Source organism: Pelobates fuscus, chromosome 3 (assembly GCF_036172605.1).
Source record: "Pelobates fuscus isolate aPelFus1 chromosome 3, aPelFus1.pri, whole genome shotgun sequence".
NCBI lineage: Eukaryota > Metazoa > Chordata > Amphibia > Anura > Pelobatidae > Pelobates > Pelobates fuscus.
The window spans coordinates 315,794,793-315,821,254 of NC_086319.1; the positions used below are offsets into that span (position 1 = coordinate 315,794,793).

General features: G+C 39.4%; 1 protein-coding gene across 2 annotated transcripts in view; it reads left to right on the plus strand.

The window, feature by feature from the left end:
- Positions 1–26,462, plus strand: part of ACAN (aggrecan) — a 100,411-nt gene that overhangs the window by 40,174 nt on the left and 33,775 nt on the right. For both annotated transcript variants that reach the window (XM_063448884.1, XM_063448885.1), the window contains exons 2-9: positions 2,040–2,116; positions 10,043–10,426; positions 14,882–15,056; positions 15,927–16,054; positions 17,372–17,665; positions 18,185–18,571; positions 18,879–19,053; positions 22,773–22,900. In XM_063448884.1, the coding sequence (XP_063304954.1) occupies positions 2,047–2,116; positions 10,043–10,426; positions 14,882–15,056; positions 15,927–16,054; positions 17,372–17,665; positions 18,185–18,571; positions 18,879–19,053; positions 22,773–22,900 (1,741 nt within the window). In that variant the 5' untranslated portion in view covers positions 2,040–2,046. The remainder of the gene's footprint in view (positions 1–2,039; positions 2,117–10,042; positions 10,427–14,881; positions 15,057–15,926; positions 16,055–17,371; positions 17,666–18,184; positions 18,572–18,878; positions 19,054–22,772; positions 22,901–26,462) is intronic.

Sequence of the window (26,462 nt, forward strand, 5' to 3'; positions counted from 1 at the left end):
CCATGATGGAGTTATTTCGCATTCCTGGGCTATCATATGGTCTCAAAATGCAACAGAGACTCAGCAAACCAATCTGGCAAACTGAATTGGGCAAGTCCTATATTGACCCTTTAACATTCAAAAACACCATACAATTAAATACCACCATTTGAAATACCCTAGGGTGTCTACTTTTTTTGATTGGGTAAATTACATTGGCCGGCTTCAAAAATGTCCCAAATAGAACATGGGTGTATGATGACCAGCTGTGAAAATTCCAAGTTGGAAAACTGGAATGCGCCCAAATAAGGTCTTTTAGCCCCCAGAGAACCCGACACACCTGTACATGGGTGGTATCTTCTGTACTCAGGAGATGTTGCTGAACACATATTGGGATGTTCTCTTAAAGTTCTACGTACATGTTTTCTTAAATTGCTAGGTGTGTCAAAAAAATCACCAATTATTATTATTTGTTTTAATTTGGCATAGATTGGTGGTAAAATGGTTGCGTGAAAAGAGTAAAAATACCCCAAGTTTAATACCTTAGGTTATATTCTTTTACATACATGTGAAGGGTTATTCAGGGATTCCTGACAGATATTAGTGTTATAATGTAACTTGCGTTAATTTTGAAAAACAAAAATGGTTTAGAAATAGCAAAGTGCTACTTGTACTTTTTGCCCTATAACTTTCCAAAAAAAGCTAAGAACAAGTTAACATTGGGTATTTCTAAACTCAGGACAAAATTTAGAAACCATTTAGCATGGGTGTTTTTTGATGGTTATAGATACGTAACAGATTTTGGGGGTCAAAGTTAGAAAAAGTGTGTTTTTTTAAATTTTTTTCATCATATTTTATATAGTACATTATATGATATGATGAAAATAATGGTGTCATGAGAAAGACCATATAATGGTAAGAAAAACTGTATATAATATGTGTGGGTACAGTAAATGAGTAAGAGAAAAATTACAGCTAAACACAAACACAGCAGAAATGTAAAAACAGCCCAGGTCCCAAACGGTAAGAAAATTGAAAAGTGGTCTGGTCCCTAAGAAAGTAAAATGTATTTTTTTTTATTTTTTTTTCTTACAAATAGCATTTTAATAGTGAGTTTTGTCTATAGCACAGCTTTTCATTAGTTTTCTTTATTTTGTAGGTCACTGTGCCTGACACATTTGGTCATCAATGACGCTTTATTCATTAATCTGTAAACTTGTGTATGGTGAAAAACATTTGGGCCAAAAATTATATTTAGTTTGGAACCTCCAACACTTGTTTTTTTGATGGTTTGGTTAATCTAAATATCATCCATGAAAAATGTTTGGGTAAATGGTTCAGGCAAACAAAAGATAAATTGGGCGATCAGTGTACTGCTAAAAATATTTTACTGTGCACAGATATGTGCATGTTCTCGCCAATTGGTTTACAGATCAAGTGATAAAAAGTAACCTAAATAGGGAAAAAGGAGAGGAAAGTTAAAAATAATCACATTTTTTTTAAATATACAACATATAAATATATAAATGTCATTTTAATTTATTTTTTTTTACTGCTCCTCTCTTTTCTTCCTCTATTGGTTACTTCTCATTTGATCTGTGAATATCTATCAATCATGTTTTCTCCCATTAATCATCTTTACTGTAAAGGCATAACCCTGAAAAACAAAGCAAATGATGGCACTCGTCCATGGCACCAGCCAGTTATATGTCTTTATGTCCCCATATAAAGAAACTCAGCCAGACAATTCTGACAAATTGCAATTCATCCGAAACTTATTATTATTATCTTATCATTCATAAAGCACCAGCAAATTCCATAGTGCTGTAAAATGGGATGATTCATTACTTATATCATGGTTATCCGTATGGCTCTGGTGGCATTACACACATTAAGGACCATTTTGACACTGCTTTAAAACCCATTTTTATTTAAAATATGCAATATATATATATATGTGTGTGTGTGTGTGTGTGTATATATATATATATATATATATATATATATATATATATATATATATATTCTGTCTCATTTGTAATTTTCTTTTGTTTTGACAGGTAAACTATGACCACTTTACTCTTAGTGTTTGTGTGTTTGCGAGTCATCGCTGCAGCAATATCCGTGGAGGTTTCAGGTTAGTGACATTGCTTAAAATGTCTTGAATTGTGTTATGGAAATGAATGCATGTATATTTCTAAAACGAACACATTTGTCCATAATGTAAATGTAACCTGCTTTTAAAGTAACGTTGTTTAAAGATCATGCTAGGTGAGGAAAATTCCAGTCTTTCATTGGATCCAGTAGGTAACATTGTTTAGACATTCCATTCTGATAAGTAATTGCATTTCTATGGATATTGAGCCATTTCTCAATGGCTATTGGCAGTGTAGAATGCATGCATTGACTTATACTGTTCTAACAAAGTCTTTGTAAAATAACATATTGCTAGTTATGCTGGATGATTGAGTTGATCATAAGTGACTGTCAGAATGATCATTAAAACACCTGCCATCAACAATGAACATGGTTTTATTTTTATTATTTTTGCCTGAAGTCAATGATTTACTATTCTTGTGGACATAATTTTATAGTAATATACAGGGATATTCACTAAATGGAGAATTCAAAGTGCCTGCCTTCTTTGCTCATATTTACCAAGGCTGCCCATATTAGTGGAGGACACTGTACCTGCCATGTTTAATGTGCTGCAGTCAATTAATTTCAAGGATTTTATCCAACAGTTATAACATTTATTTATTTTACTGTATCTTCACTTATCTTATGTCCTAGGCAAGACCAGTTACTTGCACCTCCCCATAATAAAAGCCTATTTGTGTGTCTCTTTCTCTTCCAATCCCTTTATGAGTCTCTTTTTCCCCAGCCCCTCTGTGTATCTTTCCCCCAACCCCTTTGCATGTCTCCTTTTCCCTCCACCAGCCACTCTTGTGTGTCACTGTCCCCTTCCCCAGCCCTTTTGTGTGTGTCACTGTCCCCTTCCCCAACCCCCTTGTGTGTGTCACTGTCCCCTTCCCCGGTCCCTCTGTGTTTGTCACTCTCACCTTCCCCAGCCCCTCTGAATGTCTGTGTCGGTCCCCTTCCCAGCCCCTCTGTGTATGTAATTTTCCTCCCAATCCCTCTTTTTATCCATGTCCCCACCCAGTCCATCTTTGTGTCTCTTTGTGTCCCCAGCGAGTACCTTCCTGTCAGGCCGGGTAGAGGATACAGAAGATCCTCTACTAAAGATGCTCAGCCACACTACATAAAGTGACCATTGTGCTTTGGGCTCCCCTTCTGCCGGTCACCCAGTCATTGCACCCCCAAGGCCAGTGTGTCTTCGGCGGGTGCTGCCTAATTCACCTAGCAGTTGCGCTGGCCTTGCTTAGACCATAGTATTGAGAACATAGTCACTTGTCACATACATATTGTGAATTTCATTATTTGTTATAATAGCTCAAAGAGTTATTCACAAAACATTGAATTGTGGAAATTGCAAGGTACATACCATAGTAGCTGTGTTTGCTAATTTCTACAATTGTTAAGGTTTTTTTCCCCCTCAAAACCGGTTGTTTAATTTGCTATATTTTGTATTTTTCTGTGATACAACTGGCTATATGCATTCTGTTAAATGTTCAGTTCCAGTCTTGCATCAATTCATATATTATAATTAGGCTTTAGAAAAATGAAAGACAATAAATATGAAATTAAAAATTATCAATCAAATAAATAATCAAATAAACATCATTCGTATAGTGTACAGCCATAATGAAATGTGTTTTTTTTTTTTTAATTACCCAGATTCATTTATATTCTTATCGTCTAACAACAGTAAGATTATATTTAGTGCTATGATCACTGATAAATAAAGAAATCCTAAATGGTTAAAAAATATAATACATATAGGATCGAAAAACTGTGTTTGAATCTATGTTAACATCACAATTTCAGTTTATATACACATTACTGTCTATTTGCCACTTATCAACTGGTATATGCTTTCATATTTATTAGTATTCTTGTAGGGACAAGCCTTAAATAGAACTAAATAAATATTATGTTTATATAAAATATATATATAAGTTGTCAATTCAGCCGTAATCTCACTTTTAATCTTACAAATACACTAACATTAAATAAATAATTATGGATAATTAAAGTTAACTTGTCATGACAGATATAAGAAAGTTTGCAGTTTTCTAACCATGTGGCTCGACTCATGTTAACAATTAAATGTATCTTCCCTTAAAGGGAATCTGTCACCACTTACCTGGCCCTCCGCTTCCCTGCCACATTCTTATTAAAAGGTGGGTGAAACACTTTTGTAACATGCCCCCTTAGGTCCGCCCATGCTCCTCCTGTGCTCTTCGCTGATATCCCCTGCTTGGGTCTGAGGTTACTATAGGTGAATAGCAGAGGGACCTCCTGTGGTCAGTGGTGTATTCTGGTTTTGTGCTCCCAACTCGAGGACTCCCCTCCACCCCAACTTCCAAATTTCTCTTCCGAACACAAACACGCCATCACTGATGGATGCACTGACATTGACTCACTTACAGTTACACAGTCATTGTCACACACACTGTTTAACCAACAGACACTTTCACTGAAACATACATATTCACAGGCATACGCACACACTCATTCACAATTACACTCACTCACATTCACTGACAGACATGCATTCACCGACAGACACATACACACTCACTGACAGAAATGCATACACACTCACTGACAAACGCACACTCACCCAGTGTCAGACACACACACTGGGACACACATATACTCACTGACAGATACACACTGACAAACACACATATACAACACTCACTGACAGACATACATGCACTAGCTGATAGACACACTAACAGACATACACATTCACTGACAGACACGCATACACATACTGACAGACACAGATACACATGCTGAAACACGCATACACACACTGACGCACACGCATGCACACACTGACAGACACACACTCAGTGACAGATATACACACACTGACAAACACACATACAATATTCCTTTTCCTCTATCTGACCACCATCTGCTGACTTTTGACATTGGCATACCTAAGACCCAATTGACACCACCATCTGAACATCACTCTCACAGAAACCTCCAATGTCTTGACCTAGAGCATTTCTCCACTAATCTCCAAACTCTCCTTTTACCTATCTCAAACCTCACCTGTCCTAGTTCTGCAACCTCCTTCTACAATTCCACCCTCTCCTCTCAACTAGACATCATGGCACCTTGTACATTTAAATGCCGCAGGCCCCCCCAACAACAACCCTGGCACACCAATTTCACTCGATACCTCCAAAAATGCTCCAGAACTGCTGAACGCTGTTGGAGAAAGTCTCACTGTGCATCTGACTTTCTCCACTATACATTTATGCTGAGCTCATACAGCTTGGCTCTTTCCTCTGCAAAAGTTAATTACTTCAATACCCTCATAACCACACTCTCCCGCGAACCCAAACGACTATTTCACACATTTAACTCTCTTCTTCGCCCTGCTGTACCTCCTCCACCTACTAACTTGACTGCCTCAGACTTTCCAACTCCCTTCACTGACAAGATCTCTACAATCAGAGTAGAGATCTCTCATCTTTCTCCTCCCCCTTGCAATACTTCCCCTAACTTCACTCCCTCTGCTGTTCTATGTTCATTCGCACCCGCTACATTGGAAGAGGTTTCTGCTCTGCTCCAGTCCTCCCACCCCACCACCTGCTCCCTAGATCCAATTCCCTCACATCTCATCCGTCTTCTTCTCTTTCTCCACCTCTCACTAAAATTCTCAATCTCTCTCTCTCCTCTGGTATATTTCCATCGCCCTTCAAACATGCAACTGTAACCCCAATTCTAAAGAAGCCCAATCTTGACCCTAACTCCCCATCCAACTATCGTCCTATCTGCTACTGCCTTTTGCATCCAAGATACTTGAAAGAATTGTGTATGCAAGATTGACAGACTTCCTCGAATCAAACTCTCTGCTAGACCCGCTTCAGTCTAGTTTCCGCGCTAAGCACTCTGTGGAAATGGCACTGACCAAAGTATCCAATGATCTACTCGCTGCAAAATCTCGTGGTCACTACTCTATCCTAATTCTCCTTGCCCTGTCTGCGGCTTTTGACACTGTTGATCATCAACAGCTTCTTCTCATCCTTAGCAATATCGGTCTACAAGATATTGCTCTCTCCTGGTGCTCCTCCTACCTCTCCCAGCGCTCTTTCAGTGTTTCTTTCTCTGGCTCTGCTTCTTCTCCCCAACTCCTCTCTGTTGGTGTCCCTCCATGTTCAGTCCTTGGTCCCCTACTGTTCTCCATCTATACTGCCTCCCTTGGTAAACTCATTAGCTCCTTTGGCTTCCAATATCATTTCTATGCAAATGACACGCAAATCTACCTGTCCTCTCCTGATCTCTCCCCGCCCCTCTTGACTATTGTCTCTGACTGCCTCTCTGCTGTTTCTAACTGGATGGCTGCCCACTTCCTTAAACTAAACTTGACCAAAACTGAAATTCTGGTCTTTCCTCCCTCGAGTGTTGTTACTCCTGTGTCTGTCTCCCTCCAAGTCAATGGTGCTACCATCAGCTCCACCATGCAGGCTCGCTGCCTAGGTGTTCTCTTTGACTCCGACCTCTCCTTCAAGCCTCATGTTCACTCTATCACCAAATCCTGTCATTTCCATCTCAAACACATTGCGCGCATCCACCCCTACTTAAGCCAGATGCGACTAAGGTGTTGGTCCATTCCACTGTACTTTCTCGCCTTGACTACTGTGATCCGCTTCTCAGTGGTCTTACGTGCTCCCAACTTGCGCAGTTACAGTCCATAATGAATGCGGCGGCGAGGCTCATCTTTCTGTCCGCCCGCACCTCCCATGCCTCACCCTTCTGTCAGTCCCTACATTGGCTTCCTATAAAATATAGAGCTCAATTTAAAATTCTGGTTCTTGCTTTCAAATGTCTACATAATGCTGCTCCCACCTATCTATCCTCCCTTATACACAAGTATGTCCCGTCTAGGCCCTTACGATCTGCTGAAGACTTATGTCTATGTTCTGTCCGTACTCCCACCTCTGATGCTCGCCTTCAAGACTTCTGGAGGGCTGCACCGTTCGCTTCCCTCCTCCGTTAGATGCTCACCCAGTCTCCACTCATTCAAAAAATCATTAAAAACCCACTTCTTCAAAAAAGCGTATCAATTAAACTCTTAATAGCTACCAACTGATTCCTCTTCTGCAACTGTCACTAGTCTAATACTATCCTTACCTTTTGTGTAATTTTACCCCACTCCCTCTAGCATGTAAGCTCATTGAGCAGGGCCCTCAACCCCTCTGTTCCTGTGTGTCCAACTTGTCTGGTTACAACTACATGTCTGTTCATCCACCCATTGTAAAGCGGTGCAGAATTTGACGGCGCTCTATAAATAATATAATAATAATAATAATACACACTCACTGACAAAAACATTTACACTCGGTGACAGACCCACATTCACTAGCACACACACACACTCACTAACAGACACACTAACACATTAGCAGAACACACTAACACACTCAATAACAGACACATTAATACTCTCACTAACAGACACACACTAACACACTCACCAATAGATACATTAACACTCTCACTAACAGACACACACTAACACACTCACTAACAGACACATTAATACTCTCGCTTACAGACACACACTAACATACTCACTAACAGACACACCAGACACACACTAACACACTCACACACTCACAATGTGTTACTTTTTTTTTTCTTTTTTTTTTATTCAATCCACCCAGCCTCCCTACCTTTGGGAGTGCTGCTGTGGATTCTTCCCTGGAGTCCAGTGGGGTTGCTGCTGGCTGGGCTGGCAGGCACGCAGGTGGTCAGGCAGGCAGGCAGGCTCGCTCATAGTGGAGGCGGCGAGGGAACTCTGATCTCCCTGTTCAGCTCCCTCGCACGCCTCTTGGTGATGCCGAAGCCAGATTGACGTCATATTCCGGCTCCAGCATCACTGTACAGCGCGCGAGGGAGCTGAACAAGGAAGAGTGCTCCCTCGCCGTCTGCCCCCTACATCAGATGACCCACAGGCAGTGGTGTATTTACCGTGAGGCTGGCAATGCATTTGCCAAGGAGATTGGGAGGCAGCTTTTTTGCCACCCCCTGAAAGTGCCGCCCAAGGCAAATGCCTTGCCAGCCTCGCGGTAAAAACACCACTGCCTGTGGGTCCTCAGCATTGAGTGTCTGCTGAGGAATTCAGAGTCAGAAGGGATTAATACCTAGTTTTAAATAGATTTTTCTCCAAATGTAAACATTTGCTTGTGAAACTTATAGCACAAAGTAGTGCTTTAATATTATAAGCTCATATTTTAATGTATTTCCATTACCCCTGTCCCCTGCCGAGAGCATCAATCATGTTTAGTTGGTGTTATACCTACCACGGTCTCAGGGGTTGCAGCTGCGAATGGGCCTGTCACTCCAGCAGGCCAGGCTGCAGCTGCAACCCCTGCGACCTTGGGCCACCACAACTTCAGGGCCGGTGCACTGCCGCATCAGCCTGAGCCCTGCAGTCGCTGGGTGACTGGCGGGAGAGGAGTGCTGTGGACCGGCAGGAGGAGTCCCCTCCTGCCGGTCTCTCTGCGTGTAGCACAGCCGAGCATCTCGGCTGACAGGAAGTGCACAAAGAGAGCACTTCCTGTCAGACTGGGTACCGCTCGGCCCCACTACACACAGACAAAAGGTACAGGGGAAGAGTTGGGACAGAGGGATTGAGTGCTAGATGGGGGGGAGTGAGGGGGCTTAATGAGGGCTGGAAGGGGTGGTAAGAGAGTGAGGGCTGAATGGGTGACTGAGAGAGTGATTAAGGGCTGGATGGGTGTGAGAGAGTGGTCTGGATAAGAAAGTGAAGGGGTCTAATCAGGGTTAGATTGGGGGACTGAGGGTAAATGAGGGTTGGATGGAGGGTGAGGGGTATAATGAGGACTGGATGGGGAGTGAGAAGGTTAATAAGGGATGGATGGGGCAAGGGGGTTAATGAGGGCTGGATCAGGAGGTGAGAGATGGAGTAAGGGCTGGATGTGGGGTGAGGGGGGATAATGAGGGCTATGTGGGGTGAGGGGGGATAATGAGGGCTATGTGGGGTGAGGGGGGGATAATGAGGGCTGTGTGGGGGCAAAGGGGTAATGCAGGCTCGATGGGTGGTGAGAGCGGGAATGAGGCAAATGGAGAGGTGGAGAAATTAGACAAATGGAGGAGCTGGGGAAGGAAATGAAACATATGTGTGTGTGTGGCGGGGGGGGGGCAATTGCACCGGGGCCTGGTGGTTTCTAGTTACGCCTCTGGCTGTAAGACACACTTACATATGTCATTTTATGGAAGCACAGACTTGTTTCCCATAACAGGTTAAAAGTTCCCAAAACTTTATTTGGCTTTGTGTAAACACAAGTTATATGTTCTGTCTCTGTTTTCATATTGCCGGTCCAAAGTTGCTGCAATAAATCATGCTGGCTGTTTCCACAGTCCTGTTCTAACACAGAGTATGCCACTACTTCCCCTTGCACATATTGCTTTACCTTAGTCTAAATTTAAGTAGGATTCATGTCCAAAGGAGGGTTTTTCTGATAAAAGACATGCCAATAGGCACAGACAGGTTGTTATTTAACCTCTGATTTTAAAGAAATGTAGACATTTGTTAGCAAATCTGCTAGCCCAATGTATATATCAAATTAGATTATGATGACAGGCACCTTAGTAATAATGCACTAAAACAAAGTCCTATAGACAGACCTTAATAAAGTATATCACCAGTGTGCTGGACTCACCTTTACAGTGGTCAGAGAGGTATGCATATACCAAGGAATATTTTTACATTGTGATGAGACTTGGAATAATTATATTAAAAATATTGTATATTAGGCACAGTGTTAGGTAATGTACTTTAATTTATATTATTATGTTTAAAATTATTATTTATTTTTATTTTAAAGATAATTTGACTGATGCAGCTGTGTTATTTTTTATCTTATACTTGTGTTTTTTGGCTCCATAGACCATGGTAATGCACTGAGTGTGAGTATACCTGAGGAGTCTCCTTTGCGTATCCCGCTTGGACATTCCTTTACCATCCCCTGTTACTTCATCAATGCCTTGGAACATGTCACTGTGGCCCCCTCATCAGCACCTTTAACACCCAGAATCAAGTGGAGTAGACATAATAAAGGACGTGAAACTGTTTTGCTGGTTGCAATTAATGGCCGTGTCCGTATAAATGAGGAGTACAAAGGACGTATCTCTATGCCAAACTACCCGATAATCCCTACTGATGTTTCCTTGGAAGTTGCAAACCTTCTTTCTAGTGATTCAGGAATCTACCGCTGTGAAGTGACGCATGGAATCGAGGACAGTCAGGATACAATAGAGGTCAATGTGAAAGGTATGTAATGCAATGCTGCCCCCTTTCAATGACATAGATGTCTAGATGACATAGAAAGTATCAAGAAAGCTTGCAGTGGTAAAATAGAATGCCAGTCATAACACTACTAGGAACCACTACTTCAGAATTTTGAAGAAGACATCAGTTTTCCAAATGTTTTTTATTTGATTGAGATTTCTATTATTGCTTATCATGTAATATATATATATATATATATATATATACACACACACAGTTGGAGTAGTGATTGTATCTGTATTTGTCAAGTGATGCCGATGTAAAATAACAGATCAAAATTAGTATCTTGTAATACCTATTTTATTGATTTTAAAAAAGTTTGGAATTACAAGCTTTGTTTGGGAATTATCTATAGATGCTGTTGCTAGAATTCATCTTAAACATTTGTAGAGACTCTGGCAAAACCACCTCTTCAGGCAGAGAATTCAACATCCTTAATGTTCTTACTGTAAATAACCCTCTCCTTTGCCTTAAAATAAATCATCTTTTTTCAAGTATAAATGAGTGACCTTGTGTCCTATGTAAAGTCCTTTTTATAAATAGATATCCAGACAATGGTTTGTATTGGTCCTTATTATATTTGTAACATATTTAAATGTGTTAGTCTTTCTTCATAACTAAAACCATTAATACCCCTTATTAATTTTGTAGCCCCCTTTTGCACTTTTCTAATGCCATAGTATCCTTCTTTAGAACAGGTGCCTAAAATGGCATGGCATATTCAAGATGTGGTCTTACCATTGATTTAAATAGAGGCAAAATTATTTTTTTCTTCCCGAGCATTAAGGCCTCTTTTTATACAAGACAATACCTTACCGGCCTTAACAACTGCTGATCCACATTATTGCCTAGTTTGTTGCCTTTAACTATTCCAAAATCCATGTGTTGTTATCCCTAATTCTGAAGACAACCATTTAGGGTGTAAGCTACTTGTGCATTCTTGCCCGAATGCCTCTATCTACACTAAATTACATATGCCATTTGAGTGCCCAGTCACCTAATCTATCTAAATCCATATGTAACAAAGTAATATCCTGCTCACATTGTATTAACGTTACCTTATTGAAATTGGCTTTTTCAAAAGATATGTTTTAGTATACCCAATGTGCATTTGCTTTTATGAGGTAGTGGAGGAAAGGAGTTGGCAGTAGCACCTTGGTATAGTCTCCGATGGTATATGTAACAAAACACAGAAGGGTAGGGGGAAGTAATATAGTTTAATATGTAATACAACTTGAAGTAGATGAGAGAAAAAATGAACTTTCGCTCAATATTTTGAGCCCCCTCTATCACAAGGGTGGCCAAAAAGTAGATTTCCATCTGTTGTACCACTTTCATATTGCTTTGCCGGGTGAGGATTTACCATTTGCTCGTACTTGCAGTGTTAAATATTTGGGATGTGTTTGTGTACTGTTGCCATTGGAATGCAGTGGTGTACTTGTGTAGTGTTTAAATGCAGGGGTGTATTTGTATGTAGTGATAGCATTTAAATGCATGTGTACATTTGTGTGTAGTGTTAGTGTTTGAATAAAGGGGTGTTTGTATATAATTTTGGCAAATTACTACAAGGGTATGTTTGTTTGTATTGTTTGCGTTTGATTGTAGGGGTGTGTTGAACTGTAGTGTTGGCTTTTAAATGTAGGTGTGCATTTGATTGCTTGGATGTATGCACATGTACACATACACTGCCACATATATACTTACACAGATACATATATACTTGGACACACACACCGATACACACAAATACACGCACTGAAATATCCACACACTCAGATACACACTTATACATATATATATATATATATATATATACACTGACACATACATACACTGATGCATAGATATACACATATACACACACTACACTTACACACATACTGTCACACACATATATACACACAATGACAGATACAGTCATATATTTAGCCCCCTGTTATACTTTTTGTGTGCAGAAGGGTGGCTTTTCTGGGGTCCTGATTCTGTCTGTTCTTCTTCTCTGCCACCCCGCACGGGCTATCTATGTAGTTGGGAGGAAGAGACCTGCACTCACATCCTCTCAGTACTGCCGATCTGACTGGGGCTCTATCGCACTCTTAAAGAATCCTGTTCAGAAAAGATTATCGGATGGCCCTAAGTGTATGGGTCACTCAATGGCCCCCTCCAGCATGCAGGCCCATCACTATTCATGAATCATATCGATATCTACCCATAAAGCTTTTCCGTTTTCCTCATCACATTCCACTTGCTTAAACTTTTTTAACTCATGCTTGACATATAAACATACCCCTTGACCTTTACTGCTTTTTCTATACCTCCTAAATAATGTGTAACAATTTAAGTTCGCTGCTCAGTAATGTGTTTCATCCCATCATGTGTCTGTTAAACCTATGATGTCATATGTAGAGCAAAAATCAAGTCGCAAGAGAGTGCTGAGAACAGACAACAGCTCAATTAGCCTGCCCTTCGGTGGGTCCCCACTCAGTTCTAAAGCTGGTTTTAGCTCATCTTGTGCCATTACAGAGAGAACCAAGCCATTTGCATCTCAGACTGATTCCACCCAAAAGGGCCAAACAGATCTGAAATACAGGCCGGCTCTCTCTGCACGAGAGATACACAAACCCCCAGACGATCGTTTCAACCTTGTTAGGCATCATCAGTGAGGTATAGCCAATATATCTCTAGGCACTGTGAGTAAGGGGTCCACGTCTGGATTACCCTTTACTCTTTTGTGACTTGTTTTTTTGCTCTCCTGGATCCCTTGCTCATGGTGCCTAGAGGGATATTGGCTATGCCTAGCAAGTTTGAAACAATCATCTGGGGCTGCTGTATCTCTCGTGCAGAGAGAGCCGGCCTGTATTTTGGATCTGTTCTGCCCTTTTGGGTGGAATTAGTCTGAGATGCAAATGTCCTGGTTCTCTCTGTAATGGCACAAGATGAGCTAAAACCAGCTTGAGAACTGAGCGGGGACCCACCAAAGGGCAGGCTAATTAAGCTATTGTCTGTTCTCAGCACTCTGTTGCGACTTGTTTTTTTGCTCTTATTATGTCATATTACTTAGTGTACGCTATTGCCTCTAGTTTCCCCATTTTGTTTTTTAGGCTTACTGTATTAGTGAGCATACATTAATGTTGTCATGTGCCACTTGTTCTGTATGTAAATTTTTATAACATACCTCCTCTGTTCTGATCTTGCCCCTATCCCATCTGTAACCCCTTGTCTTGAGCTAAATCCCATCTCCTTTATTTTCTATCTTTTGTGTCTGTAACTCAGCTGTGTTATCTTCTTACATTCTACTGGATTCTCCCCTACACTTTGCTCATTGAATAGAAGGGCAGCCATAAAAGTCATCATTGCAGCAGGGGCGCTGAGAGGTCGACATAGCTCACTTCCGCAGGAGCCAACAGTGAAAGGCAGAGTTTCAAAAGCTGGGGAGGCGGGATATTGCTAAATGTGTGGTGGAATACACTAATTGGGGCCGCAGGGCACTTTAAATGCATCCAGAACCCGCTGCCTGCTAAATTCTGCAAGCTTAGAGGGAAGCCGTAAGGAGTCCCTGTTTCCCTAACTACTAGACTCCATGGGCTGTAGTGCCTCCATTGCATCCCAAAGAACCTATAATGCAAAGAGGTAACTGCCTGTGGGACTGTCTGCCTTTGACTGTGTGTCTGTCTGTAACTGTGTGTTTTTTTAAAATCTTAATTAAATACCCATCCCAAATATCACATACATATATCAGGCGCAGTCAATACACAGTCAATACACCCATAACAACTATCACACTCAGTCAAAACACACATATATCATGCACAGTCAATACACCCATAACAAATATCACATACAGAGGCAGAGGCGTAGCCGCGCAGACCAGATTCTCAGCACACTGGACCAATGGAGATCAGCATTCCTGCAAGGTAACTACAGGGAAGGAAGAATAAATCTTTTTTTGTTGTTTTAAATAATTATCAATTTAAGGAAGCCCCTATACAAACACTTAAAGGCTTAATGCTAGCCCTGCCTACAAGATATAGTTTCATCTGTTTTATATTTATATATATATATATATATATATATGTATATATATGTATATATATATATATATATATATATATATATATATATATATATATATGCTCAGAAAGGCTTTAGACTTGATAAAGGGGGGTTCTCCTGAAAGCTTGTAATTCCAAAATGATATTAGTCCAATCAAAAGGTATTATAAGATACAAATTTCAACTGTTATTTTACATTTGCATCACTGGACTAATGAGGCTACCATCTGCACTATATATAGAATTTTCCATGCACTACTATTTTTGTGACGTAAGTAGCATAGTACTGCTCTTAGTGGACAAGTCTCCCTACATTTTAGACAGAAAAAAAAATATGTGCATATTTTCTTATAACTGACAAAATGTTGTGTTTGTGTTTTTTCAGGGATTGTTTTCCACTACAGAGCAATTTCTACCAGATACACCTTGGACTTTGAGAATGCCAAAAAAGCTTGTATTCAGAACAGTGCTACAATAGCTACTCCAGAACAACTTCAGGCAGCATATGATGACGGATACCACCAATGTGATGCTGGATGGCTGTCAGATCAGACTGTTCGGTAAACACTAATATTTTGAATTGTTAGGATCATGTCTGCCAATGTTCCAGTTGCTTTTTCTGAGACAGAGGGTAGCTAAATATATACATTACAGTACGATAAATCATACCAGTCTTCCAAAAAAATAAAAAAAAATGATAGCTCACAAGGGAGGATTGGCTACAAATTGCCAAACATAGAAACATAGAATGTGTCAGCAGATAAGAACCGTTTGGCCCATATAGTCTGCCCACTTTTCTAAATACTTTCATTAGAGGGTCCCTTTAAATGTTTGTAGTCAATAACTGGGATACAGTCATAATAAAAGAATATAGTTACATGATATGCTTAGTATTGTCCTGTGAATCAGCAGCCAACAAACCTCTCTAAACTAGTGGTATGGGGGTATATGCATCCTGCTCACTTGCCATGACTTGTAATTCACACCCTAAATGAACAATATCTAGATATAGATATCCCAAGAATAAACGTCCTATTGTCACCACATGATTGTAGTCTCCTGGACAAAGGGCTTTCAGTGGTAAGTCAGTACATCAGCCATATTAGCCAACCCTATCAATGTCTCTGCCAGCACAAATTCCTAGATCTGAATTGTCTGTGTAACTGTATTGTTTCTATAATTATAAGAATCACTTGAGCTTTCCTTGAGAGCAATGTTTAATTATCTCATTGCTCGAGCAAAGAATTATTGAACAATGAATTATTAGTGGATATTTTTGTTCAACTATATATAGAAGTAGAACTTTAGTCTATGTGGTTAAAAGCACAGAATTAAATAATACTGTGTATCATATTATTATGTTATATGAGGCCTGAAGAATTGATTGTGCCAGGTGAACTGAGTTTGTATCTTTTGCATATTTTAAACAGTTATCCCATCCATAACCCACGTGAACCCTGCTACGGTGACAAGGACATATTCCCAGGAGTGAGAACATATGGTGTTAGAGATACTGATGAAACATATGATGTCTATTGCTATGCTGATGAGATGCAAGGTATCTCTTATGTGCCTGACTATCTGGTTATTCCTCTCTATGTTATTTTAAGATAATTTGTCCTAATTCTCCAAAAGACAATATGGTAAATCCAAAAACACAGAGACTCCTAGCCAGCATAACATTGTTAATGGAACACTATAGTGTCAAGAATACAAAATGTGTATTCCTGACACTGTATGTCTAAACAGCTGTTTAGGCCCCAGGGAATCCCTTACCTTCAGATAAAAAAATTATTTACTCACCTTTTTCCAGCAACGTGCAGGTCTGTTCGCAGCTGACATTGCCCACACTCTCCCCACGTGCCTAAGATTATCAAACTTGATTATCTCAGCCAATCCAATGCTTTCCCAAAGGAAAGCATTAGGAGGCTATCATGCGTGCATGGTAAAATGCCCGCTGCACCAATCAGCATCTCCTCATAGAGATGCATTGCCTCAATCAAAGCGTGGAGATGCTGAACATCAGTGCTGCACATTGTGCATAATTGACCCAGGAAGCACCTCTAGTGGCCGTCTACAATACTAGGCAGGAATATAAACACTGCCTTTTCTCTGAAAATGCATTGTTTACACTAAAAAGCCTGCAGGGACAAAGGGACAAGCTATACTCACAAGAACAACTACATTAGGCTGTAGTTGTACTGATGACTATAGTGTCCTTTTATTGCAGTTTTTTGTTCATAGCTCACCATTGGGTCTATCCAAGTTAGTGGCTCCAGAGTTAACACCGCTCTTTGTAAATTTTACTAATTTTTGCGTTTTCCCCACCTTTTAAATGTAACTCTAAATGCAGATTCCTTACACATTATTTTTTTTAACATGGTTTGTTGTACTTTTAATGATTTGAATACAATATTATTTTCTAAAATATGTGCCATACCAGACTGAAATATAATAACAATGCACAATACAAAAGCATTCCTAGAACCAAAAGAAGACGGGTAAATGTAAAATAAAGTATAAATCATAAATAAATACACTACAAATAAATAAAGGAATAATTTAAAGTCCCCAAATAAACCGTACAAACAATCAATATTGAATTATATTTCTTCTAAAGTTGGTTCAGTTTATAACTTTATGTACAGAGAAACAGACTTCCACAGTAATATTAATAATTTAATATTTATTGAAATATGTCTGGTGATTACACTTGACCCCCTATTTTGAGTTGGGAATTGCTGCATTAGTTTAGCTGTATAAATTTAATTGCAAACATCTGTAAATTGCAAACAGCTATCAATATTTATGTTATATCTATGTTATCGGAATACTCAGATTACAGATTAAAAATGTTGCTTTTTGTAATTTTTAGGTGAAGTGTTTTATGCAACATCTCCTCAAAAGTTCACCTTTAAAGAAGCAGAACAACAATGTCAAAACCTTGGTGCCCGGTTGGCCACCACTGGAGAGTTATACCTGGCATGGCAAACTGGCATGGATGTGTGCAGTGCGGGCTGGCTGGCTGATCGCAGCGTCAGGTACCCGATATCAATAGCACGTCCCAACTGTGGTGGAAATCTAGTTGGAGTAAGAACAGTTTACCTCCACCCTAACCAGACTGGTTATCCCGACCCACTGTCTCGTTATGATGCTATTTGTTACAAAGGTTGGTCATTGTTTTTATATATGAGACTTAATTGTATGACTGATAAAGGATCTTCATACAATATTTATTAGTTTTTCTTGCTTTTATGTAGAATTGAAATGGATATCAGCTGGCTGGATTGTAAACATTCTGTGCAATTATTATTTCATAAAAAATTATAACAAAATCTGTATGAAAATTCAATGTAACAAACAGAAACAAAAAATACTCTATGTTTTGATGACCTCGACAGCAAGTTTACTATCTAAACTATCTAAAAAGATTTTCCGTGTAGCACCATTATGTCTTATGACCACAACTCTTTGAAAGGAAAAGTAATCCAAAATGTACAAATGTGTTATTTTTATTATTATAATTATTTGTTTTAATTCTATATATAAGGCTCCATATATCAGATCATGTATTTGCCAATATGGAATTCCTTAATTAAGAACACCTCTAATAGTCATGCTACAATTTTGTTTTTATACGTATTGTGAGGCAAAAAAGATTGATGGAATCAATTTACCTTCCACACAGATGACATCGAAAACATCACCATTCAGACAGTAACACAGGCAGACTTGAAACTAATCATTCCACATAATGCAACAGAAGTGGAAGCCATTGGTAGCATTGCCACTCTGGAGCCAATCGATTTTACACTGACACCTTCTGAAGAGGATTTCACAGCAACTCCAGATGTGGTATCAACTGATGGAGAATTTGAAAATGTTACTGATGATGGTATCCAACTGTGGCTGGAAAATATCACAGCGATACCAACTTTGGAAGCCACAGGAACAGCAGAAGAGGTAACAGCCTCAGAATGGCCAGAGTTGACTACATCATTTGTTGAGGAAGAAATAATTCCTGCTACGGCTGCTGTTGAGGCTGTTGAACCAGGAAAACCCATTTCAAAAACTGGTAAGGTTTGCTTATTCTAAAATGATACTGGTTTCTGTTTAAAAAAGGTAACTCTTGAACAATGTATACAAAGTGAAGCATCATGGGTAATACAGTTCCAAAACAGACCAGTGCAAATTCAAGTGCATAAATATGTTTATTGTGATCAACTACAAAAAAGATGACTGCTGCAGTATTTTTATATTGCTGAGATTACACAGTTTATCATTTATTTATTCTTCTTATTATATTATTATTTCATATTAAACAGTATTTAGAGTTCAAGTGGGCTACTGATCCTATTTTTCCCTAATATTATTTTGGAAAGGTGTTGTGTTCCATTACCGAGCTGCGTCCAGTCGATATTCCCTCAATTTCAGCCAAGCCAGGCAGTCCTGCTTAGACAACAATGCAGTTATTGCCTCCCCGGCTCAGTTACAAGCAGCCTTTGAAGATGGATTTGATCAGTGTGATGCAGGATGGTTAACAGACCAAACTGTCAGGTGAGATCAGTATGTTTGTTTGAAAAATATGCAAGATAATGCAAGTAATGCGTACATTTCAGAATTTTTTTCCCAGCAAAATATACCTATCTAAATAAGATTTTCTCTTGAACTGAATTACATGATTAGCAATTTTACTTTGAAGGTATGTGTGAATTTTGCTTAATAGAATATGATTTTTTTTCATCTCATAATACCCTTCTCAAGTTTTCATTACTTTATAACATGCTAAAAGTATAATACCCAAAAACAAAAATGTAAATATTGTAGTGCTTCTATTGGTGGCATAAATACGCAAACGTAACATAAAAACCTGATTCAAACCGTAATAGAGTTGTAGCATAGGGAGCTACAGCATAAGGGAACAGTATATAATAATAAACAACCAATCTCAAGGGGAGAGCACCAGCCAGGTTACCAAGTCTTGAATATCACTAGACGCATGCTTGACTCTAGACTCTAAGTGCCCCTTGGTGCCGAGAAAGCATTTGATAGAATCAACAGGTTATACCTCAAAAGGTTCTTATCATATTTGGTTTCTATCCCTTCTTTCTGAGATCAATCTTGGCACTCTACACCCAACACTCGGCAAAAATTATTGCATTCCAATCTATTCTCTATCACAAATGGAACTAGGCAGGGGTGCCCATTATCTCTACTTATCTTTATACTGGCCTTAGAACCATTAATATAAAATATTTAAATGATCCTCAAATCAAAGGGATCCTAACCTGCATTGGGAATCAGACAGTTTCATTGATTTGCGGATGATATTCTACTAACATTGATGAGCACTAAACTAAGAGAGTTCATACATAAATACAGACTACATGATACATGGAGGGAACATCTCCCTGCTGACCATGATTATACATAATTTTCTGCAGATCATCAAAAATATTTACTCATCGATTTATGTTTAACAGATTCACTCAATCTGCACTCTCTCACCAATGCATACATTCAGTCCATCACATGGTCAGACCATGCAAGATTGCTCACATTTTCCGCTATCCAGCACGGGGAAGAGGCTTATGGAGGCTGAATTAAACTTTGCTTTCAGATAAGATAGTCAAAGATTATATTTCTACTCACATTTCATTATTTTATCAACTGCAACTCAACTACTCCAGCTGATATCTACAACACAAAGCTGTCACCAGAGGACATATCATACAATAAGGCTTCATCAAGAAACGGAAATGGATATAACACAATAAACTCACAAATCTGCTATCAGAATTAGAAGCCATCAATAAGGATCAACTCACAGGGCAACTATCTAAACACATATCCTAAACTTGTTTACAACTAAAAGCTCTATACTTGCAAGACACTGCTTGAGCCATGCGTAATCTAAAACAAATTTACTATACTCAATGCAAAAGAGGAGAAAAAAATGTTAAGTGCTAAACTCAAAATGAAAGATATGCAGAACAGGATACCTTTTCTTATGACCTCAGATGGTGTTAAGGCGACCAACCCAGTCACCATAATGAATTAATTAGCTCAATTCTACACAAACTTGTACAACTTGTCTGACAACACTGAGATGTACAATCCATCCAAAATAGATAATGACACCTACCTCACAGACATGTCACTACCAGTAATCTCACTAGACCACGCCCAGCTCATAAATGCCCCAATCACAGAAGAGGAGGTAAGACTAACTAAATGCAAAGCGCCAGGACCAGATGGTTTTTCCAACCTATACCACTGGTTACCAACATGTTTTCCAACTCTCTAGTCCCACACTTAACTGCTTTTCAATAAAATTATAGACAGAAGCAAAATACAAGCAGAAATGTTAGCTGCACACATCATTACTATACCCATACTAGGAAAACCGCCCAGTACTTGTGCCAACTCCAGGCCTATATCGCTGCCTTATGCAGACACTAAATTATTTGATTCTTAGCCAATCGACTGCATAAATGGCTCCCTACGCTAATCTCCCCAGAACAATCGGGATTCATGCCAGATCACCAACTCTCAAATAGCAATAGAAGCTCACTTGATCTTATAGAAATATCCAAATGACAAAAACATCCCATGCCTCTTAGTCATTGTTGTGATGTCAAAAAATTTCATAAAAAGAAACAACCAAATGGAGGACATAGAATCCTCATGCTGGAAGAGATGAGAGCAAGTGCTTTGAGTCTCTGGGGTTTTCACTTGTATATCTATAAAAGAAAAACTGGGGAAAAATTCAGATGAACTGGCTTTCACACAACTGGATGATTGTAATGAGTTCCAGAAACAAAGTAATGGAGAGGAATCTGCACCAGGGTTTCTTAATATCCCGATTAAACTCACATCTGGATAATATAAGGAAGCATTTCCTTAATACCTCAGAAGGTATTAAACAAGAGTTAAGGACAAAATGATGAGCATTGAAGAAACAATGTCCAATCTGTACTCTCAATATGTGTCTCTAAATATGTGTTTGAAGTAAAGCTAAGGAACATAGAGGATAGATCTAGTAGGTGCAACTTTTGTTTTTTAAATATCCCATAAACAATAACTAAGGACATGTTAAAAGATCATCTCTTGACCTTGTTTGAAGATTTGGATCATGAGGTACTAATAGAGAGATATCATCATCTTTATAAAGCAAAAAGTGCCCCTGAAAAAGCCCAGAGGCATGTCATCATAAACTTCAACTCATATACATATAAAGAAAAAGTGCTACAGGCATTTCGAGACAATGGTGTTTAAAGACTTGTCTACTCAGTGAATAATATGAAGGAAACATTTTGGTACATCACTAACACTTTTAAGACAAAAAAATATTAAATATTGTTGAGGCTATCCCTCCTCTTTGTATGGTCATTTCTGTTTTTGTTTCCAATGTGTCAGCAAGGATTAATCATTAGAGAGAATAGTTAGGTTCTGTTCTGTCAACTTACAAGGTTTAAAAACACCTAACAGATCTGTTGTATATAATTTTCTGATAAAAGAACATATGGCGATATCTTTTTATCGGGAGACTTATTGGAGAAGAAATGAAAACGTCACATGGGTTAGTAAGAAATTCTCTATGAGGAGTGACAGTATATATTTTTTCAGTATCAATTCATCTTGAAATGTGATTATAGTGTGTATGAATAATCAGGTAGTCTACACATTAGTGAATCTCTATAAACCCAATTCTAATCCCGTGTGGCTGCTGTCTTTTTATAAACCTTTCTTATTTTATTTTTTTTACCCCAATTATTTTTTTTTCATGGAGAGAGAGGTTGAGAACTGTTTATCTGAAGAGGAGTTAATATATGAATATCCTCTGCCTACCTTTTATGCGTGATATTTGCATGTTACAGTAACGGAAGATTTATATACGTTTTTCTATCACTTTTCATTGTTTTATATGTAGTTGCTTAATTTTCTCCCAAGTAGCATGTCTGCAAATATTAATTATCTAAATGAAGGCTCCATTTACCAATACTACTTTAATGCATTTGGTAGAGTTTGTCCACATTCATACGATATTTTTCCATTAAGGAGCTTCAGGGAGCTGTGTCCAGGCGGTTATCGTGGTTTGCCTGATGAGTCCATTTAAGCTGCAAAAAAGAAAAAAATACAGCATATTAATAAAGCTTAAATCTATCAAATGCATTAGTTATATTGGTGCCCAGAGTGTCCATGTAATACAGGTCTATATTTACCTTTTACTGAACTGACATGGCCAAATATCTATTTACTTTACTATTCTTTAGATACCCAATAGTCAACCCTCGGGAAAACTGTAATGGGGACAAGAACGGATTCCCAGGTGTTCGGAATTATGGAGTAGTAAATCCAGAGGAAGAATTTGATGTATATTGTTACATAGATGCACTGCGAGGTATGTGGCCTAACATAACAAAAACAAACAATTAAACACAAAGACAGTAAATTATTGGAATTATGGATACTCTTGCATAAAATGTTATGTGTTTACTACTATCTTTATACTTATTATCATTGCTAATGTATATCTTTAATACTAGCATGCAGTGAGTATTTTTAGGTATTTTTTTTTTATCCAGCACAATGTTGCTTTGGTAGTCTACAGTTTATACTTACGTGTATATCACTAGTGGATTTGTAGGGTTCACCCACTGGCATACATATAGGGGTCACAGCTGCGACCGGGCCCCCTGTGATGAGATCATCACACATTGGGAGGAAGTGCCCACGTGGGAGGAAGCAGAGGGAGTCAGAGTGGGAACTCTGACTCCCATCAACCTGAGCCACCACTGGACCCCAGGGAAAGTCACCCTCCTGCACTTAAAAGGTAGGAAACAGGAGGGTGACTAAAATATTGTGTGTGTTTGTTTGTTTGTATGTATGTGTGCCTGTCTGTTTGTATGTATGTGTCTTTGTATGTATATATTGTGTGTGTGAACAATTTTGTTAGTTTTATTAAAAACACCTAATCTAGGCAAAAAATAATGGGGGTTCAGTTACATTATATGATCATACATTGCATAAGCCTGCCACAATGCCAAAGTACCCCATCTTTGGCAGGTTTGTTTTCTCCTATTTGTATGTATGTATGTATGTCTTGTGTGTCTGTCTGTCTGTATGTGTGTGTGTCTGTCTGTGTGTGTGTGTCTGTCTGAAAGTATGTGTCTGTGTCTATCTGTATGTATGTATGTATGTATGTATGTGTGCCTATCTATTTTTATGTATGTATGTGTCTTGTGTATGTGTATCTGTCTTTATGTGTGTATGTGTCTGTCTGTATGTGTCTGTCTGTTTGTATGTATGTATGTGTGTCTTGTCTGTATGCATGTGTGTCTTGTCTGTCTGTTTGTATGTATGTGTCTTTGTATGTGTGTGTCTGTCTGTCTGTCTGTCTGTGTCTGTCTGTATGCATGTATGTCTTTGTATCTATGTTTGTGTGTGTGTGTGTGTGTGTCTGTCTGTCTGTATGTATGTGTGATTGTCTGTTTGTATGTCTGTGTCTTGGTATGGATGAGTCATGTGTGTGTGTATGTATGTGTCTGTATGTGTCTGTGTGTGTGTGTTTCTTTATGTATGTGTGTGTGTGTGGGTCTGTCTGGGGGAATTAGAGGGAGAGGCCCCATGGATCAGTTTCGCACCTGGGCCCAGTGCAATAAAATCACATGTACTCATTCAGTTTTGTACAGGAGAGATCTGTGGGGAGATGAGCTGCTGCAGCATTGTTTAATTGCTATAAAATAGTTGATGGTATTATGACAGACCCACCCTTCACCCTGCACCTTACACGTTATCATGATTCTATTACTCTGTATTTTTGTATCCCCTCTACAAACAACAAAGTCTGGCATATTGCCCTGCCATCTGCAGTAGGTTTTCAGCAGCTGGTGGTTTGCAATGTGTAAGATGCAGGGATATGGTATCATACCATTCAGGAGCACACAAGGATATACAGGAGTGCTGACAGAGGTTTGTGCAGAAGGTAAATGGTAGTGGTTATGGTGCCATGAGTGCCCTTGCACCCACCAGTGTAGGTAGTCTTACCGTTTAGTAATGATTGACTTCTTACTTGGGGTCCTCTGGGGGTCACTCCCTACCTCCACTACAACGTCTTCTCACCTGGAAGCTCTCTATCTAAGTTAAGCCTGGTTGTGCATGGCTTAGCTCATTGACTGAGAGAGATTAGCTGACACTCTCTTACTAGGAGCTTCGAGCTCTTATTAAGGTTGAGAGTGGGCAGGGAGTGGCATACAGTTGACCTTAAGAAAGAAGCCAAACCATTATTAAATGTTTTAACTCGGTAAATTGGAGGGCACTGGGACAGTCCTGGCACCATAACCACAACAGTATAATGTAGTTGCTATGGTGCTTGAAGTGTTCTTTTAACCCTTTGGCCCAAAACTGGAGGCACTGATTAGTGAGTAGTTTTTTGTGACTCTGTAGATGCATCCAGAAATCTTGAACTAATAATGTGTTTAAAAATTAAATAAATAAATAATTAAATAGTACCCACATGTGAGGCGCTTGCAGAAAAAATATATTAATAAATAAGCTATACACTTATCAGCCACAAAATTAAAACATTGACAAGTAAAGTAAATAACATGAATTAAATTGTTACAATGGCACCTGTCAAGGGGTGGGACAAATTACACATCAAGTAAACAGTCAGTACTTGAATTTCAAGTGTTAGCCACAGGAAAAATTGGTAAGCATAGGGTCAGAGCGGCAGGTTTTGTGGGGTGTTCCAGGCATGCAGTCCAAACGGCAAGTCTTGTGGGGTGTTCCAGTCGTGCAGTCCAAACGGCAAGTCTTGTGGGGTGTTCCAGGCATGCAGTGGTTAGAACCTACCAAAAGTGGTGCAAGGAAGGACAAATGGTGAACCAGAGTCAGGGGCATCCAACGTTCAATGATTTACAAGAGGAATTAAGGCTAGCCTGCCTGGTCCTACACGGAAGAAATTGCTGAAAACTTCATTTTGGCTATGATAGAAAGGTGTTAGATAGAGGCGTAACTAGAAACTAACGGGTTCCGGTGCAAAAACTGCCCCCCAATGTGTCAACCCATCGCCACCCCTCCATACGTCTAACCACCCCCTCCCATAGAGTGGCGGGCCGGTCGCAGTTGCGACCCCTGCAACCGTGGTAGTTCCTCTACTGGTGTTAGAACACACAGTGCAACTTAGTTTGCTTCATATGGGGCTGTGTAGCCTCAGACTGGTCAGAGTGCTGTTGATGACCCTTGCCCACCACCATAAGTGCCTTTGATGTGGACATCAGCGTCAGAACAGGGCCATGAAGCAGTGGAAGAAGTTTGCTTGGTCTGATGAATTACGTTTTCTTGTAGATCAGGTGGATGACCTGTGCATGCACATCATTTATCTGGGGAAGAGATGGCAGCAGGATGCACTATGGGAAGAAAGCATGCCGGTAGAGGTAGTATTATGTCCTGGGCAATGTTCTTCTGGGAAACCTTGGTTCCTGGTATTCATGTGGATGTTGGTTTGACACATACCACCTACCTAGAGAATGTTGCAGACTATGTACACCCCTTAATGACAATGGTGTTCCCTGATGGTAATGGCTCCTTCCAGCACCCTGAATCTGTGGGTTGTGCTGAAAAAATAAATCAAATCCATGGAGGCCATGAATCTGCTGCTAATGTTTTGGTGCCAGAAACCACAGGACACATTCAGAGGTATTGTGGAGTCCATGCCTCGACACATCAGATCTGTTTCGGCAGCATGAGAGTGACCTACACTATATTAGGCAGTTGTCTTAAATCTTGTGTCTGATCGGTGTATATCCAAGTATATGTTCACAGACTATTAAGGAGAAAAGAGTACCGTATATTTCTTGCTAATAGCCCGTATTAAGAAATGGTTATTGAGTCTTTTAATTACTTTGTTGATGGAAGAAACATTGCTTACTTTGTACACAGATTTATTATGTGTAATTAAA